This window comes from Aspergillus niger (assembly GCF_000002855.4).
Source record: "Aspergillus niger supercontig An18".
In the NCBI taxonomy this organism is placed as follows: Eukaryota; Fungi; Ascomycota; class Eurotiomycetes; order Eurotiales; family Aspergillaceae; genus Aspergillus; species Aspergillus niger.
In genome coordinates, this window is record NT_166533.1 from 1,450,481 (window position 1) to 1,467,868 (window position 17,388).

Consider the following 17,388-nt stretch of genomic DNA (forward strand, 5'->3'; position numbering starts at 1 on the left):
TTCTTCTCCGCCCATTTCCTCTTCGTCAGGAATGCCTCGCCTTCTTCAACCCTGTAGACGATCGTCGTTATCTTATCATGGCAACCACCCTTGAACAACCCGCGCCCGTCGAACGCGTTACCCTCGGCCGCTCCCGGTCTGCCCGCCTAGCGGATCAAGGTAAGTTGCGATCTGCGTCCTTGCATCCTGGGCTCCTGATCGGCCCTGTGCCCTGTTAGCCTGTTTCACATCCCTACCCTACTTTATTATATCTCCACGCTGCTATGGTCGATGATCTCATGCACCCCAATTTTCCACTCTGCTTTGTATATCGTATCAGAACGCGACGAATCCATAGCTAACGCAACACCATTCACAGCTGCAACAGCCGCTCTCTATGTAACTCATCCAGAGCGTAAATTATCTGTTCGTGAGCCCTCGACAGCTGAAACTGAACTGGCCAGTAAGCATCCCACTTCTTCCATTCGTATTTACTTTCCCTACCACAGGTCCATTTCCTCCCCCCAAATACTGACTATCCTTCTGTTCCCTAGCCTTGAAGGCGACGGGCTCCCGCCCCGGGTTCAGTCATGCATCTGCAGTAGCCGCTCTCGCTCACGCCCAATCCAAAGGATGGGGGACAAAAGGTGCAGCTACAACACAGCACGTGGAAGACAAGCGCACATCCGAGGTGCCAAGCCTGGAAGGCTACAAGGCTGCGGCCTTCGTTCTCAGGGACCGTCGGTCGATTGTCAGCTCATCCACTGGGCCTTCAGACCTCAAGTATGACTCGTCCGGAGCTGGTCAGACGATCGAATCACGTTCCGGTACAACAGGCCGAGATAGGACGCGTTATGCGGTAACCGGTGCTTTATATGCTAACCGAAGGAGAGCTGACTCCGCCCCGTCAGAGGCGCCTCACGTGGGAATGGACACGAGCGACGTCCTTGGAGACCTTGACAATGCCAATGAAGCTAGTAGGATCCAGCACATTGCCAACACCAATGCGCGGCTTTACACTGCCTCCCCACCCGTCGCACCAGAGCTCGACGATTACAAACGGAAGAGCATCCTGCAGGCCGCAGCAGTCTCTATGGCGCGTGACATGTATGCGGTCGTCGAGGCCAAGGACCAGGGTCCCATCAACCCCAGTCGCATGCGCTCCCAGCGAACAGCGACGGGGGCAGAGCCGATGATTCTGCAACAAGCTTTTAGCTTACAAGATGCCGCGGAGAAGCGGGCGGCGGAGAAGTTGGCCAGCATGCAGGACGAGGCGGCCATCTACCGCGAATACTACGGAATCGAGCCCCAAACAACGCGCTCTAGCTTGCAGGTCCGTAGACGAAGGCTATCAATTGATAGTGATGCTTCTTCGGTTGACGCAGAGCGGTCGAAGGAGATCAGAAGCCAGATGTATAGCCTGCGTACAAAGCTCGATGCGGTGGATGAGCGCAGAGAAAAGGACCGCGCGCTCCTGATGGAGGCTGCGAGGAGGAACGTCGATGCTACCATCCAAGATATGGAAATGCGTGTTTATGCGGAGACAGGACGCGCCCCAGCCGCCATGCAGAAGGAACTGGAGGAAACCGCCTTACTTCGCGCAAAGGAGAGACAGGAGACAGACGTGCAGTACCAGTTCGCCGACCGCGTCAATATCAGCTCTCAAAAATACGTCGACATGGCAGATGTGGAGGCTCTCGCTCGTTCCCGATTGCAACCCACCTTTGATGAAATCACGGACCGTGCGGAAACGAAACGGGCCAGGGAGATAGAGCAGCGTCTTGATCAGGAAGAGGCTGAGAGACGGGAAGCCATCCAACGCGAACGAGATGCTGACACAAGGGCAGAAGAAAGACGCATGAGAGGTGAGTTGTCTTGCTGATTCAAGTTGTGGGGCTTGGGACCTAATAAATGCAATAGCTTCTTTGAGAACCGACTCCAAGTACAAAGAGGAGAAAGCCCGGTTGTGGAGCCGCAAGTCGAAGCGCACCTCCGACAACGAAACCTATACGCTAACTGGGGCTGTCGACGGAGCTGCAGATGAGGCACGCGCTGAGACTGCGCCGCAACAAACGTCCGCTGGAGGCGCGCAGGGGGCAATTGCAGGTGCTGTTACGGAGACTGCCCCCGGCGAAACCATTGCGAAATCCGAGTCTAAGCTGAGATCATGGTTCAAGGGACGGCTGGGTCGTCGTCCGAGTGGACCTGCAGCAGGCGAAGCTACGAAGTCAGGCAAGGACACTCTGGAAGTGGTCCCTTCAATGGAAACAGGGCCAGCGGCAGAACAGCCAGAGGCTCAAGTGAGTGAAGCGACAGAACAGCAGCCAGAGACCCGGGCAGTCGAAGCCACAGAGCAGCAGCCAGAGACCCGGGCAGTCGAAGCCACAGAGCAGCAGCCGGAGACCCGGGCAGTCGAAGAGACGGAACAACAGCCGGAACCCCAAGCAGTTGAGAGGGTGGAAACACAGGAAGCCCGAGAGATCCCAAGAGCCGAGCCAGTACAGAAATCGAAAGACGAAGACGGGCGAGCTTGGGATATAGCTCATCCAGAAGAGAAGGAACCCGAAGTTCCCGAGCTACCGGCTGCGCCTGTTGGCCCTGAAGAATCTGAACAGGCAGCTGCCGAGGACGACTCGCGAGGGGCAGCGCTTCGATCCCATCCAGTGACGGCCAATGATCTTCGCGTTATGGGAAAAAGGATGTCGGTCAGCGAAGGCCAGGATGAGAAGGAAGCTGTCAGCCAGGCAGGTCAGGAATCCGCTGGAGATAGGCGTAGTCGTCTCGTGAGTGGGTTCAAGAAGATCGTTTCTAAGGGCTCGTCGGAGGGCAAGGCCGAAGGGATTGGCAGCAATGATATTGCTCGTCGAAGCTCGCAGGCCATCCCCACTCCGGGGGTGGAGACGGAGGAACGGCGTGCAAGCGCGGCGGAACAAGGCCTGTCTGTCCCAACAGTTCGGGGAAAGCGAGCGAGCAGCGGGACGGGGCGGGAGTCAAGGTTCTCGGAGAAGTTGTGATTGATATGAGTTGAGGATTTTTATTGTCTGTTCTTCTATTTGAAAGAAGGGAGAGGGGTGGTCTGATCTTACTGCGTAGTGATATCTCTGTGTTCGTTCTATGTACTTTTACCAGGAAGGAGATTGGGTACATACCACTGATGTCTTGTCTGACTGGTTTTACGGTGCTACTGCTATGTACTCTTGTAGGGATGAGTGTTTGTTGAGTGCGATTGCTGTTTGCTGTGTGTTCAGTCGGATCCAGAGATTGGGCAAACAGTCATGGAACCGAGGATGATTTTAATTCTGATAACTTAGTGTGCGAATGTCAATGCAATGCCTGTAACCGGGGAGATGAGCATGCAAGAGCGGGTGAAAACATCAACTATCTGTAGATCGTAGTGAGATTAGAAGCTGACTGGCCAAACGATGGGCGGCACAGCTGCGAGCAGCTGATAGCTTGGGCCATAAGATGGTGTTGTTGATGGCTGAAGCTCCACCGCCATTTGCCGCGCGGCTCCCCATCGGCGCATCCACGTTTCCTCCACCTTTTCTGCCTTGGCCGGGCCATTCGATATCGTCAAGATATCTGCTGGACTCCTGCATGCTTAGTCCCGTTCGATAGGTCGGTTGGCTGCCCGGTTTGCGATTGTTTGTCGTTTTCGTCTTTCGCTTCTGCACTTATTACAGCGGACCCTCCCAGTCATTTCCTGTCCCACTTTTATCCGGCCTTATCCTGCCTGCTGTGATCAATCTTTTACAAAGTCCTCTTTAAAGATTATCCCGGACACTACAATTATACTGTATATTCACCACTTCATTTCTCTCAACTATCTTCAAGTTTGGAGGCACGGAAATAGATCATCATGTCTTCGTCGCATCCCCGCCAATCGAGCGTAGATCTCGATTCCCCGGGTCGTCCATTCGACAACATTATCAACTTCCGGGATGTTGGGCGTACGATTAACCAGTTGATCGGGAAGAGGTATGCAGATCTTTTTATTCTATTGAATGTATTGGTTATATGATGTATACTGATAGCTTGGTGTAGAGTGCTGAAAGAGGGTATTATCTTTCGAAGTGCAAGGGTATATATACCTACTACCACTACTTCTGCATATCCTATATTATAAAAAAGTTGAGGAATGCTGAACGAATTGAAAATGTACTAACATCACCTCAATTGATTAATAAAGTTAGACGATGCCTCCGAGCGCGACAAACGCCGTCTCGTAGACGAATTCCATATCTCAACCGTCGTGGATCTGAGATCGAGGTACTATTTATCCCAGCTTAACTCCCTCCTCTTTGGTAAGCATCAATATTGACAGGGAAAAAAAATATAGTACCGAACACCAAATAGCTACCAATAAGCGCTTAGCTGAACTTGCTGCTGCTGCTTCATCAACAGAGTCATCATCAACATCAGAGTCCCCAGAAACACAAACATCAACACCACCACCACCAGAACCGACAGCAACGGCATCAGCCACACCAACAGACATCCACCTCCCCGATCTCCCAACTGTCACTCGGTTCCCTGTCAGCTTAACAGGGAAAGCATTCGAGCGGACGCTTCTCTGGCGTCTGGATTGGTGGAATTTCTTGTATGCCCTCCTCCCCCCATCATATCTCATTGCTCAAAGGAAAGGAGAAAAAAATCTGATAAAACAACAGTAAAGTACTAGCACTGGTAGCATCAGGCTACCGCTCCACCGCCGTCCAAATAGTCGGACAGCAAGTCATGTCCCCGCGGGGACTGGTCGGACTAGGCATCGATACTTTGGATAGTAGTTACGGGGAGATGAAGACGTTGTTCGATTTATTCTCTTCCATCACCTCCTCCACCACTGATGGCAACGATAAAGAAAGCGATGGATTTGAGGATAGTGCCTATCCAGTCCTAATCCACTGCACGCAAGGCAAAGACCGCACGGGTCTCATCGTTCTCCTTTTGCTTCTGCTCGTGGCAGATGTGGTGCCTGAGGAGGCGATGAGGGAGGATTATCTCCGTTCCGAAGGCGAGCTGGCCATTGAGATGGAGGAGCGCATGAAGGAGGTGAGGTTATTGGGGTTGTCGGAGGATTATACCAAGTGTCCGCGGCACTTTGTTGAGACGATTCGGGCACATTTGGAGGATAGGTATGGTGGGGTGCAGGGGTATTTGGGGACTGTTGGGGTTGGGAGGGAGCAATTGGAAAATATTAGGAGGGTGTTGCTGGCTTGATTCATTTATTTCTTACCTTCAGTACATTTCTGGTATCTTTATTTTTATGGGGTTGGATGTATAGGTAGATTTGATTTCTTTAGATCTAGATGATGTCTTATTCGATGATATAATGTAATCATATCTGTTCCTTTACCGTAACGTCTTTAGTAGTTCATACGGTAGTAGTAAGTATTAGTCTCGGTGATGATACATTATTTCGATATTAGCCTTGTAGTATACATTCAAGATCATAGACCAATATGTGCAAAAGTGATCGCAAATCCAGCTAGAATCCCAAGAAGACATCAACATCAACAACACCAACTATATATCAATCAATCAGCTCCATTATAGCCGACTACTCCTATCCGCGGGGTATATATCGTAAAAAATCATTCCAAGATAGCCAAACCACACCTCACACTGGGCCTGCTTGAAAGGCATTAATTATATCCGCTGCCCCCGGTAGTAATTAGCATTCGGCCCTGCCGAGTCCGTCGTCACCGGCTCCTCATAATCATATGTGCCATCGGGATAGGCCGCTGTCGTCTGTCCATTCCGGGACACCTTCTCGCCCTGCGGCACATGTTTGCGCGTGCGCACCGAGGGCAGCAGGTCGATCACGAAAGAGAGCACATAGAACGTGAAGATGAGCGCAATCACTGTTTCCAGTTAGTCGATCTAACTATATTTCCCGAGAGTCATTCCCAGGTCACTCACCCCATTCCAGAACTGCCGCTGCGTTCCGGTAATGACCACCCTTGTTGCCGAGGACACCAAAAGCAATGGCCAGCGCAATTTCAATGATAACAAATGAGAGTTTGATGATGAAACTGGCCAGGAGCACTTTATGCTGGGAGCGATAAAAGATCCCCAGACGCCAGTATTCGCAGCAAATGAGAATGGCGCTAATCAGGTATCCGACCCTACAGGTACGTCAGCCTCGGAATGGTCTTTCTCTCGCATGCGCAATCAAACACTAACAAGAACATGATCAAAAAGCCATCATGCATGTGCGGATGACGAAGAGTATCAAAGATCGAAAGTAGGATCAGTCCCAAGGCGCCGGCGATCGAGAAGCAAATGGATGCGATTGCGCAGGCCTTGTCGAACTTGCCCTTGTTCGGGACCAATTGACCGGCATGTCGCAACCAGCGTTCGGACAGGAAAGAGAGATCAAGGAAAACGACGGTGACGCAGCTGCCCGCGATGAAGAGCGGCTTCAGTCCCTGTGCTCCAACGTCGGAAATATACCTAGAAATGAACAAAAGGTGTATAATCAGCATCGCAGTCGCATGCCATATCTAAGGTCGCGTGACACCTACGCAATGGTCTGACCCGTCTCCATACTGGCATATATCGGCGATCCTTCTCTGGCCCAGGTGGCCAGCATCGCAATTAACATGGCTAGAACAACCTTGTCAGTGTCCGTCGGAAATATTTACTCGCAGTTATATAGGAGGAGACGCTACCAATCCATGTGCACGCCGAGATAATCGGGAATATCCAAAATGATATAATCCACATTTTCGCTAATTTATTTCTATATTCCCTCCCCTCTTCCAATAAAGTGACAAATGTCCCAGCAAGCAAGGGTAACAATCAGCGCACGGTAGCAACGGTTGCTGCCAAAAGAAAAAGAAGAAGAGCTGCCGTGAAAAGATTATCGAGGTATAAGATGTGCTAGCGATGGGCGATCGGGTGGAACGCGGCGCCGGAAGGGGCGGAAGTGGCTTGTCGTCAATTAATGGATCCGAGGGTCAACAGGGAGAGGAGGTAGATAGCATCGACTGCGTTGGTGACACCTTGCCCAACAACAGGAAGACGAATTGGCAGCGAGGGGAAGAGGAGAGGAGGGGGGGTTGTTGGCCGCAGAGGAGAGGAAGAGAGTAACTAATAAATAAAGGAGTGACTAACAGAAAAGAAGAGTCAAAGACTGGGTCGGTGGAGAGGCCGAGTCGGTCTTTAATTTAACACGCAACTCCCCAGATGGTGACGACGAAAAGGGCCCACCGACCAGGAGAGTGTCATCACTGCTGAAGAGTAGATCCCAAAGTCTATCCAATGGACGCCGGCTGGGTCGGAAGCTCTGCAAAAGTAAATCCTGAGTCGAAGCAAAGCAGAAGCTGGCATTCTTTGCACAGCCAATTTACCATATGACCTCATCGACGTCATCGGCCCGCGGTTCCTCGCATTTCGTGCCCAATTCCTCCTTCCTTCGATCACCTATCTTGATTGCTTGCTGACTCTTTTTCTCAAGTAACTCTTCCTCCATTGTTTGCTCAGTCTAGGCAGACACGATTTGGTCCGGATCGTCCTATGCAGTCGTTGCAATTCTTACCTCCGGCTAAATCTGATGGTCCGTTTAGGTTTCGGGAACCCGCCACCAGCCACGGTGACTTGCATGAACTGTATCACGAGTTCGTCGCGCTCCCTCGTCAGCAGGAATACATACTGCCACCACGATCTACTTGGGACCTCCCTACGCGTTACATTACTAATATGAGTTCTGGAGAACAATTCATCACTATCAATAGCATCATTTCAGGTACCCGCTCTAGACGAACTCCGTTACGTTTTATCGGCGTAAGAAAATCAACCATGGGAAACCGCGCAAGAAACAATCAAGGCCAACCCAACTGTGACATGAGCCACCCATGATAGAAAAGAAAACAACGTTTGAAAGGGCACGATTCGCGGGGGGGGTGTGTTCAAGGTCGACTGCTCCGGGGACGACTGCCTCGCCCGATTGGTCCCCGTGTCGGCGTACCGCCAGCCACGCGGCGCTCAACCATGGCGCTGTCATCGGAACTATTTCCTTGCTCCTCTTCTTCCTCTGGACTGAGACGCTCCTCCGTCGCAGCCCCCGGCATAGCAGTCACACCTCGCCTGTTGCTACGAGCAGAATCGTTAAAGACGCTGCGGTAGCCTGACATGTATGAAGTTGGCTCGGGGCGCCGACGATCGGTCGGGTACGGAGGCGGTTCTCTTGTATACGGCGGAGGGTACGGAGGCGCCCACTGTGGATCATCAGGGAGGGAACGCACAGAGGGACTCTTCACGCCCGCCGGTGTGCGAATCTGGGGGACTGAAGCCAGACGGTCGAAGGCGTAGGCTGGCTGAAGTGGGGATCGAGGCGGTGCTTGGCTTGTAGGCGTGCGGGCAGATGGCGAACGTGCAGAAGCTGGGGATCCGCCAGAGGCCCCCGAGGTCCAGGCCCAGAACGCATAAGCAGCGTTGTTTTCGGCTAATGGTGAGGGCATGCTATGCTTGTGCGCTGTCGAGGCATTGGACCCGCTCCGCTGCGCTCCCCTTTTGCTGCTGGGGCTGTCCGGCGGCTTCGAGGATCGGCTGCCACCGGGAGAAACCTGGGGACTTGTATTCCGGTAATCGTGATCAGGGGTCCGGTTTGCCTGCATGCGCTTGCGCTCCAGCGCTTCCATTTCCCGACCCGATAGTCGTACGTTCTTCTGGCCCTGCTTTTGAGCGCGTCGTATCCGTTCCAAGGCTTGATCCACCAACCGTTCCTCCTTATCCTTCATGGCTAGCTGAACCGCATATGCCACCGTGCTGTCCATGTCCTCACGCAGATCATAGTCCATCCCATCGATCGAATTCGTCTCATCCACATAATCGTCGTAATCCATCCTCCGCCTGCGCAACCTAGACTCTCCACCCTCGTCCCGACCCGCCGACTGCCTTGCATACGCTGATCGAGCGTATGCATCCTCCTCCTCTTCGCTGTCAATCTCCTCGATCCGTGCCGCACCGTCCACCCACGGAGCTACACGTCTGGTTTGTCTCCCCACTCGTGCCCCCGGTGGTCTTCCCCATCGGGGCGTACCGTAAGGAGTTCGCGGCCGACCACCTAGACCGCCTCCTCGGAAAAAGCATTCTCGATTGGTTTATCCATAAAAGCGGCGTGGCCGAAGACAGTCACGCCGGTGGCTCCGATAAGCCAGAGCACCGTGGAGATGGGCGAGGCCCAGAATCCCAGAGGCACCGCGACAATTAGCAGTCCGGTGTACAGTTGGGAGGTGTTAAACCGGGCGAAGCCCAGTTCCAGGTCATGACCTTGGAGCTTTCCGATGCCGTAAAGACCACCAGTGACCAGGATGATGACAAAGAGCAACAGGGGGTTGGTCAGCAAGCTGTAGATGCTGAGCATCACAAAGACGGCGGCATAGTTGCTGGAGAAGTAGGACAAATTGTAGTTCACACGGCTCTGGACCTCGCCGAAATGGGCGGGTTTGGAGACACGCTTGATGTCCAGGAATTCGGAGATAGGACGCAGGTTGGCAAAGCGCGTGCCGAGGGATTGAGAGCGGACGCTGTTGAACCGTTCGCCGAAGCGCGAGGTAATCGCATCAATGGGGATCTGGAGAGGCATTTTTTGAAGATTCGGGGTGGTTGGGTTTGGAGGATAAGGTAGGAGAAATGTAATTGAGTGAAATTAAGTGATAGGTATGAGAAGACTGGTGACGGTCGTTTGATGGAGATGAAGAGTAGTAAAAGCAGTAGAGAAAAGGGGGAAGGACCGAGAGAGTGAGAGAAACACCGGGGAATGTTTTTGTCGAGGAAGATTGGAAGCGGCTTAGCTGGCCCGAAAGCAAAACCAACGAGGCGTTTTGGCAGCCTGGAGCACCGAATTGGTCTAGGCGTATTCCAGTACTGGTCTCGGTATTTTTCGTGGTTTCCCCCCCGGGAGATCCAGGCGGGAAGCACAGACAAAGTAACTGAAGTAAGTACCCTCCAGGTACCGATCCGCCTTGCAAAAGACTTGAGAGGTACCGCCCAGCAACAAAAGAAGGTTAATTGCGAAGACAAGTGGATTCGGGTCCTTCTTATAAGGTATCGGAGGAATGGAGGGCCAGGCAAGTAAACAAGGCACGTTTGGATCCAACACTTGAGTCACTGCTCCAGTCACTGCTCCGGTTTCATGGACCGTCGAATCCAATCAAGATACAGGGTGGATGAGGCCCGCTAAGAATAGAAAGCAGGGCAGCAATGGGTGGAGAGAAGAGAGAGACACACCCTCCGAAGCTGGATGCGGAAGCAGAGATCTAGATAGAAAGAGAAATAGACGATCACTCTTGAGGGCTGACTACTCAAGTAGCCATCTCAATCACATCCCCTCGATCATCTTCCACTGCTCTTCCAATGCCATGTCTGATATACCCTGTTCCAGATAGTAAACGAGGAAGATGAGCACTCAGTAACTCACTATCCACTACAACTGCCAGAGGGGATTTGTCTTGAATTTAAACCCAGCTGTCCACCACCACCACCCCCTCCCTCTTCTGCCAGCCAGCCTCTGAGTTGGAATAGCCACTTCTGCAAACATTAGGTATCAATCACATTTCCATCTACCTATCTCCTCTTCTTGATTTCTCCTCATCTGGCTTTGGATCCTTTATTGGACCACGTCGTGCAGCTGCAGACTCCACTGGACCCGTACCGTAATTCTGTTTCAGGCGTTCCATACCGATCTGGGCGGTGAACCCGGATTTGCCCATTCTAGGCCTAGCTCTCTCGTCACGTAAGCGTAACGCCATTCCTGCCTGATGACAGATCATTGCTTTGGCGGTATCGTGGCCTGAGGATTCCACCTAGTTATCTCGTTTTTGGAGAAGAACAGGTTACAAAGTACCTCACCATCAAATCAGGAACATGAGTTGCATGTAGTCTTTTGTTTGGCGCACCAATTGTTCTCCACTGCTCCCTTCGTTCCATTCTTTCTCTTCCCTTTCGCTTTGGGTCCAGCGGCTTGACCGCTCCCTTCTTCGACGATGAAGTCTATCGCGCTTCGTCTGTTTGTGTTTGTAGCCCTGATTGTGCTGGCCGCGGCCTGGACTAAAGAAGGTCAGTTGCTGCTCTTTTTCTTTCTGCTATCCCGCAAACTTCTCTTATATCGCATACTAAAAACTCTACGACTCTCCAGATTATGAAATCTTTCGTCTCAATGACGAACTCGCCGCTGCGGAAGGTCCCAATGTGACATTCTACGGTACGTTTCCCCTGAACAAACAACTCCCCATCCATCTCCAAAGTCCTCCGCCACTGATCAACTTCCAAACGGACAGATTTCCTCGGCGCCAAACCCAATGCCAACCAAGACGAACTGAGCAAGGCCTACCGTCAGAAGTCCCGACTCCTGCACCCCGATAAAGTCAAGCGGTCTTTCATCGCCAACAGCTCCAAGGACAAGTCTCGCTCCAAGTCCTCCAAGTCCGGTGTCCATGTCAACCAGGGTCCTTCGAAGCGGGAAATCGCCGCTGCTGTGAAGGAGGCACATGAGCGCTCCGCTCGCCTCAACACCGTCGCCAATATCCTCCGTGGCCCGGGTCGCGAGCGCTACGACCATTTCCTGAAGAACGGTTTCCCCAAGTGGAAGGGAACCGGCTACTACTATTCGCGATTCCGTCCCGGTTTGGGATCCGTGCTTATTGGCTTGTTCTTGGTCTTCGGTGGTGGTGCGCACTATGCTGCTTTGGTGCTGGGCTGGAAGCGTCAGCGGGAATTCGTCGATCGTTACATCCGTCAAGCGAGGAGAGCTGCCTGGGGTGATGAGTCTGGTGTCCGGGGTATCCCCGGTCTTGATGGTGCCTCGGCTCCTGCCCCGACTCCGGCACCGGCACCGGAGCCCGAACAGAGTGCTATGCCTATGAACCGTCGTCAAAAGCGCATGATGGACAGGGAGAACCGCAAGGAGGGCAAGAAAGGCGGCCGGGCGGCATCCCGGAACTCGGGAACGGCTACGCCTACTTCTGAGCCTCAAATGGAGCCCAGCGGGGAGAGGAAAAAAGTGATTGCCGAGAATGGGAAGGTACTGATTGTCGACTCTCTTGGAAATGTGTTCCTGGAGGAGGAAACGGAAGATGGCGAACGTCAGGAATTCTTGCTCGACGTTGATGAGATTCAGCGTCCGACAATCCGTGACACGCTGGTCTTCCGCTTGCCGGGCTGGGTTTACTCTAAGACGGTTGGCAGGTTGCTCGGTTCTTCCAATGCCGTGAATAGCGGTGCTGAGTCGGAGGAGGAACCTTCCGAAATCGTGGAGGAGTCGACTGAAGGCGCCGCCAGCTCTGCAAGGTCTTCCAAGGCAAGGAGGCGGGGAAAGCGGTCTCAGAGATCGTGAGAAATCCGACATAGACAGAGAAACCCGCTTACGTTATATGCGGTATTCCCTGTGGTTCAATGCCTGCTCCAAAGGTTTACGAACATCCTTGCCAATGCAAGTGTACAAATAGAGTTTGGTGTCCAAAAGTATCTTTGAAGGCCAGAAGGCCGTGGGGACGTCTCATTGAAATTGTGTCTAAATACTTGAACATTTGCATAACACCGTAAACGGTAAATATCAAAACGTAGCAGGAACATAACCCTTCGGAAATACCTGCAACCGCCAACGGACATCATAACCTAGAAGCATCAGGTCAAGTTTGTGTCGTATCGTCATCATCGTATCATGGTCGTATCGTATCTATCTTTTCTGCCCAATTCCCGCTGATATTGCCATCCATGCATGGAAGTGCAGAGGCGCTGGAATTCAGAGGTCAAAGACGGAATGCCCCAACAGCTACATCAGCATTTTCGCAATGTTCATGAGCCCCTTGATGTTGTCTGACATGCTGTTGCCGCTGGGTTTCGATGAATTCCCGCCAAAAAGCCCCTTTGGTAGTCGGATGCCAATCATGGCGAGCAACTTCTGCAGCACACCGCTGGTAAGGAGCGGTATGACAACTAGCATGAGAACCTTCACCGGGTTCCGACGTGCATAGTCGTAGATGTCACGGAGCAAGCGTTTGATGTAGCGGACCACCCGCTGCACGAAGCCTGATCGGGGCCGTGCGCGCCGCGATGAGGACGAAGAGAGCACGGACGGGCTGGTTCGTCCGACGCGACTACCACCGCCATTCAGACTGAAAATCGACGGGGCGGAGTGACGAGGATGATGGGTTGAATAAGTGGACCGTCGTGAGGGGGAAGAGGGTCGGCGGGAATGAGAGCGGTGGGAAGACGAGGATGAAGACTTTCCATCAAACCAGCCCATCTTGAATCGGTGTTCCTGATTATGGGTACCTTGAACGACTTATTGGCAAAGTCAGGTTTGGAATCTCGGCCAATGCTGACACAGTACTTTCCCAAGAGAATCAGTTGAATAGCGTTAATGAGAAAGACGGCTGGAGGCACGAAAGTATGATCTCTCTGGATGTATTGTGTGCTGGTGAAGCCTGTAAAAAGCAATCGCGCTATTGCGGAGTCGTAGCGTGCTGCAAATGCACACAATTTGAGGTTCAGCCGTTTTGGCCAGCTCCACAGCTGAACTGCGGTACGGAAATTGGACGTGTCACAAGCTGGAGTGCTTTCTACTGTCGTCAATTGAATTTGACAGTAAATCGTATCTATCAGAGACAAAACCGAGCCTAAGAGCGTGCAATTGAGAGAGTTGAAGTAGCACGGCGAGCCGTGTGAGGGAAGTTAAAACGAAATGAAGGGGGAGGGGATTAGGTGAGACTCCCCGTCTGCGCAGGAGGCAAAGCTGAAAACCATCACTAACCACTGAACTGTGCCTCCTCTCTAGTGTGTTCCTAGCAGTGGCTAGCATCTGCAGCGTACGTACAACGCTCTCTACGAGTGGCTGGTGACGGTGGTTCCGGGCATCCTAACTTTGGTGCCATCCCCATGATTGGTGCTGCGCTCAGGGGCTTCCCGTCTCTGTTGTTTAGTCAGAACCGAGCTGCAGGAAAAGGTCGAACCTTCGTCCCGTGCTTCCTATTGCCTCAGGCAGGAATCCCTCGTCGACGTCATCTCCCCCGCCGAGTCATGACCTCTCAGGAAGAGTGGACACGAAAAAAGCTACACTTATCTGGCCCTTAACCATCTGACTCTGAAGCACAACACGTCTGTTATCATAGAGGCCCTTAAACATGCCTAGTAAGTGCACACAAACGTGCTTTATGGTTCTAACGGATGAACTGACTGTGGATCAGAACAACGCGATTATTGTACGGGATGCTAACGTCTAGATACTGTATAGAAAGTGCTGTAACTAATGAAGGCGGAATATAGACAAGATACTGGGAGTGTCTCCCAAAGCAACACAACAAGAAATTCGCAATGCATACAAAAGGTGAGTCAGTATTCATCAAGGTCCAACTATGCTCAGTTCTGAACCGTGCAGGGAATCCCTGAAGTCTCATCCAGACAGAGTTCCTGTCGATTCACCAGAGAGGGCGGCTCGGACACGCAAGTTCCAGGAGATTAGCGATGCTTATTACACGTTGTCAGATGTATCACGCCGACGGGAGTATGATGCGATGAGGATGGCAGGCGGTGTCGAGGAGGAAGAGGAGGAAGTACCCCGTGGAGGTGCAGGAGGATTCCCCTGGTCTGCTTTTGGCTTTGGCACGGCCGATAGTGAGCAACGCGCATCCGAGCAATTCGGGTCGGTGTTTGAAGAAATGCTGCGTGAAGAGGGCCTAGCCAGCGAAGGCACAGATGCTGACGGTCAGACTCGTTCACACCCGACGTCTCGGTTCTGGTCCGTTATAGGTGGGATTAGTGGTGGTGCTCTCGGTTTTATCGTAGCCAATGCTCCAGGAGCATTGGCTGGCGCAGTTGCTGGCAATCGTCTTGGTGCAGTGCGAGATGCCAAAGGAAAGAGTGTTTACGATGTTTTCCTCCAGCTTCCTCAGACCGATCGTGCACGGCTTTTGAGTGAATTAGCAGCCAAGGTTTTTCAGACGACTATGGGCCGCTGAACTTTCATTCGATGATATGGAGTTCGAGTTAGTCTGGCGTTGTTGTCTGCCTCATATAATAGAGGTTTATTGGTCTGTAGCTAGTCTTAATGGGATATGTATACACTCTGGATATTTTGTACCCTTGGGATCAGAGATACAATTGACTACAGATGAAAGAGGAATAGGCACAATGGCAATGGCAATAAAAGTACCATTTAGTACACCTTCCCCTGCGATGTTCTTAGCAATCACTGCATAGCTTATCACACTTATCGATAAGCGAAGCAAGCCCCACGTGGATCATCCGTATGGAGAAAATTTGGAGATTGACCGCCTTGGGCCTGGCCTTGATGCCTCACTGCCTATCCGTCTGGAAGCCGCCCGATACGGTTAAGCCGTAAGAATGTTTGTCTGGAACCCCCGCTTGTCCCTCCAGCTCACCGCATGCGGCTGTCACAACGTCCGCCCCTGAAAAGATACATAGTCCAATTGCCCCTCAGATCAATTGCGCCTTTGGCTTCAGAGTCTCTCTCACTTACCTTGCTCCTCAACCTTCTTCCATATCTATATTCATTATGGCCACCGAAGCAGCCGGCGTTTATCCTGCCCTGCAGGACCGCCCCCTCAAGGGCACAATCTGTCTCTTCGATGTCGACAAGACGCTAACGCCTGCCAGAGCTGTAAGTACGCAAGAATGAAACCCTTATTACCTGGAATTGCTCTGTTTATCCGCTCAATGCTCTAAAAGTCTAACCACTTCTTTACTCCGACTTTAGAATGTTACCCCGGAGATGCTCACGCTTCTCTCTCAGCTGCGTCACAAGTGCGCGATCGGATTCGTTAGTTGTCTTCATCCTTCTTAGGGTCAGCGCCCAGTCTCACATGGTCAGGTCGGTGGCTCGAATCTTCCCAAGCAGCAAGAACAGCTCGGTAGAAACACTACGGACGTCACAACCCTATTCGATTTCTGCTTCGCTGAGAACGGATTGACCGCTTTCCGCCTGGGCAAACCTCTTCGCAGCAACAGCTTCATCCAATGGCTGGGAGAGGAGAAATACCAGAAGTTGGTCAACTTCTTGCTCAAGTACATCGCCAACTTGGAGATTCCTAAGAAGCGCGGCACTTTCGTTGAATTCCGCAATGGTATGATCAACGTCAGCCCGATTGGCAGGAATGCCAGCACCGAGGAGCGGAAGGAATTTGAAGCGTATGTATACGAGCAGTAGCTCGATGCTCACAGGATAGGACCTTTTGACTGATATCATGAGCAGGTATGATAAGATTCACAACATCCGCCGAGACCTTGTAGATGCGCTCAAGAAGGAGTTCCCTGACTATGGTCTAAGGTATGTAAAAGAATTTCCAGGCCTCTGGTAACTGCGCAGGGTCATTACAGCCATTAACATTCCTGAACAGCTACTCTATTGGTGGTGAAATTTCTTTTGACGTTTTCCCGACCGGCTGGGACAAGACTTACTGCCTACAACACGTCGAAGCCGAGAAAGATATCACGGGTATCGATTACAAGACGATCCACTTCTTCGGTGACAAGACATTCCCCGGTGGTAATGACTACGAGATCTACAGTGACCCTAGGACGATCGGTCACTCCGTTGAGGACCCTGATGACACCATGAGGCAGTTGAGGGAGCTCTTCCAGCTCTAGAGGGTGATGTGGAAGACATGAGGGCCATAATCGCATTCAGGGTCCGGAACGGTCATATCAGCTAAATACCACCTACTAGCCAACAGGATTTGGCGTTCTCTATAAATAGGAAAGCGAAAAAACGTCTTGCATATTGCTACTGTGCCTATAACTTTGTCAATTATTCCCGTCATCTCGTTCATTCAGCTCATGGCACTTACTTGGTCACGAAAACGGTAGGCTCTGTATCTAAAAGGAAGATCACTATGTCCAGCAATACAAGAATAGGAAGTGACAGTGTAGGTCCGCGAGAAGCCTCCTGCCACACATTCCAGCTAATGATGCCGCATGCGGAATAAAGTTGGGAACACTGATCTTGGAACAGGATTTGGGAAGTTTTGATGGTCTAGATAGGCCTAGAGGACGAAAGGAGTATTCTGTGAAGCGGTGATCAGATAGAATAAAAGATTTCATAGTATGGAAAAGGCCTGACACCAGTCCTGGAAGGATTGTAGAGCATCAAGAGAAACAGAAATATGGCACACGTGATCTTATAATAAGTGAACAACTTGCGAAACCCTGTAATCCCAGCAACAGGGGCAATGATTGGACACTGACAGCTAGGAGGCATGCGGTGCTCGAGATCATCGTGCAAATATGTATGAGACTTAGATGTGATCAGAGTAGATGAAATTCGAAATATATGAGCGGGTATTCCAGATTCTACGTCCCTGCAAATCATGTTTCCATGGCCTCTGTGGTAACTAGCCTATCTAGTTGTACTAAGCTGTTGGAAGCACAGATCCGGCCATGACGGAG

At 51.7% G+C, this 17,388-nt stretch overlaps 12 protein-coding genes across 12 annotated transcripts; 6 read left to right on the forward strand and 6 right to left on the reverse strand.

Annotated features, from left to right (window-relative positions):
• Positions 1 to 77: 77 nt before the first annotated feature.
• Positions 78 to 2,993, forward strand: An18g06390 (uncharacterized protein; the record flags this gene model as incomplete). The annotated part of the gene is made up of 4 exons (XM_059745885.1): positions 78 to 159; positions 338 to 442; positions 534 to 1,844; positions 1,900 to 2,993. 4 exons carry the CDS (start codon positions 78 to 80, stop codon positions 2,991 to 2,993), a joined length of 2,592 nt encoding a protein of 863 aa, XP_059605035.1.
• An 845-nt stretch (positions 2,994 to 3,838) lies between these two features.
• On the forward strand, positions 3,839 to 5,317 carry An18g06400 (uncharacterized protein; the record flags this gene model as incomplete). The annotated part of the gene is made up of 6 exons (XM_059745886.1): positions 3,839 to 3,957; positions 4,024 to 4,060; positions 4,169 to 4,283; positions 4,336 to 4,579; positions 4,650 to 5,031; positions 5,264 to 5,317. 6 exons carry the CDS (start codon positions 3,839 to 3,841, stop codon positions 5,315 to 5,317), a joined length of 951 nt encoding a protein of 316 aa, XP_059605036.1.
• Positions 5,318 to 5,628: 311 nt separating this feature from the next.
• On the reverse strand, positions 5,629 to 6,708 carry An18g06410 (uncharacterized protein; the record flags this gene model as incomplete). The annotated part of the gene is made up of 5 exons (XM_001399057.3): positions 5,629 to 5,843; positions 5,902 to 6,107; positions 6,166 to 6,435; positions 6,507 to 6,588; positions 6,654 to 6,708. 5 exons carry the CDS (start codon positions 6,706 to 6,708, stop codon positions 5,629 to 5,631), a joined length of 828 nt encoding a protein of 275 aa, XP_001399094.1.
• A 213-nt stretch (positions 6,709 to 6,921) lies between these two features.
• An18g06420 (hypothetical protein) lies at positions 6,922 to 7,587 on the reverse strand (the record flags this gene model as incomplete). The annotated part of the gene is made up of 4 exons (XM_059745887.1): positions 6,922 to 7,074; positions 7,157 to 7,270; positions 7,343 to 7,427; positions 7,523 to 7,587. The coding sequence occupies 4 exons, from the start codon at positions 7,585 to 7,587 to the stop codon at positions 6,922 to 6,924; spliced, it is 417 nt and encodes a 138-aa protein (XP_059605037.1).
• Positions 7,588 to 7,892: 305 nt separating this feature from the next.
• On the reverse strand, positions 7,893 to 8,828 carry An18g06430 (uncharacterized protein; the record flags this gene model as incomplete). The annotated part of the gene is made up of 1 exon (XM_001399059.1): positions 7,893 to 8,828. The coding sequence occupies one exon, from the start codon at positions 8,826 to 8,828 to the stop codon at positions 7,893 to 7,895; it is 936 nt and encodes a 311-aa protein (XP_001399096.1).
• Positions 8,829 to 9,049: 221 nt separating this feature from the next.
• On the reverse strand, positions 9,050 to 9,571 carry An18g06440 (uncharacterized protein; the record flags this gene model as incomplete). Its single annotated transcript, XM_001399060.3, has 1 exon — positions 9,050 to 9,571. One exon carries the CDS (start codon positions 9,569 to 9,571, stop codon positions 9,050 to 9,052), a length of 522 nt encoding a protein of 173 aa, XP_001399097.1.
• A 174-nt stretch (positions 9,572 to 9,745) lies between these two features.
• On the forward strand, positions 9,746 to 10,248 carry An18g06450 (uncharacterized protein; the record flags this gene model as incomplete). The annotated part of the gene is made up of 3 exons (XM_059745888.1): positions 9,746 to 9,991; positions 10,033 to 10,103; positions 10,182 to 10,248. The coding sequence occupies 3 exons, from the start codon at positions 9,746 to 9,748 to the stop codon at positions 10,246 to 10,248; spliced, it is 384 nt and encodes a 127-aa protein (XP_059605038.1).
• Positions 10,249 to 10,289: 41 nt separating this feature from the next.
• An18g06460 (uncharacterized protein) lies at positions 10,290 to 10,736 on the reverse strand (the record flags this gene model as incomplete). The annotated part of the gene is made up of 3 exons (XM_059745889.1): positions 10,290 to 10,360; positions 10,449 to 10,495; positions 10,552 to 10,736. The coding sequence occupies 3 exons, from the start codon at positions 10,734 to 10,736 to the stop codon at positions 10,290 to 10,292; spliced, it is 303 nt and encodes a 100-aa protein (XP_059605039.1).
• Positions 10,737 to 10,970: 234 nt separating this feature from the next.
• On the forward strand, positions 10,971 to 12,319 carry An18g06470 (uncharacterized protein; the record flags this gene model as incomplete). The annotated part of the gene is made up of 3 exons (XM_001399063.3): positions 10,971 to 11,043; positions 11,123 to 11,188; positions 11,265 to 12,319. 3 exons carry the CDS (start codon positions 10,971 to 10,973, stop codon positions 12,317 to 12,319), a joined length of 1,194 nt encoding a protein of 397 aa, XP_001399100.1.
• A 776-nt stretch (positions 12,320 to 13,095) lies between these two features.
• An18g06485 (hypothetical protein) lies at positions 13,096 to 13,786 on the reverse strand (the record flags this gene model as incomplete). Its single annotated transcript, XM_059745890.1, has 2 exons — positions 13,096 to 13,604; positions 13,747 to 13,786. 2 exons carry the CDS (start codon positions 13,784 to 13,786, stop codon positions 13,096 to 13,098), a joined length of 549 nt encoding a protein of 182 aa, XP_059605040.1.
• Positions 13,787 to 14,108: 322 nt separating this feature from the next.
• On the forward strand, positions 14,109 to 14,942 carry An18g06490 (uncharacterized protein; the record flags this gene model as incomplete). The annotated part of the gene is made up of 4 exons (XM_001399065.1): positions 14,109 to 14,115; positions 14,172 to 14,186; positions 14,251 to 14,311; positions 14,363 to 14,942. 4 exons carry the CDS (start codon positions 14,109 to 14,111, stop codon positions 14,940 to 14,942), a joined length of 663 nt encoding a protein of 220 aa, XP_001399102.1.
• Positions 14,943 to 15,499: 557 nt separating this feature from the next.
• An18g06500 (uncharacterized protein) lies at positions 15,500 to 16,590 on the forward strand (the record flags this gene model as incomplete). Its single annotated transcript, XM_001399066.3, has 5 exons — positions 15,500 to 15,604; positions 15,701 to 15,763; positions 15,815 to 16,131; positions 16,196 to 16,270; positions 16,341 to 16,590. The coding sequence occupies 5 exons, from the start codon at positions 15,500 to 15,502 to the stop codon at positions 16,588 to 16,590; spliced, it is 810 nt and encodes a 269-aa protein (XP_001399103.1).
• Between the last annotated feature and the right edge of the window lie 798 nt (positions 16,591 to 17,388).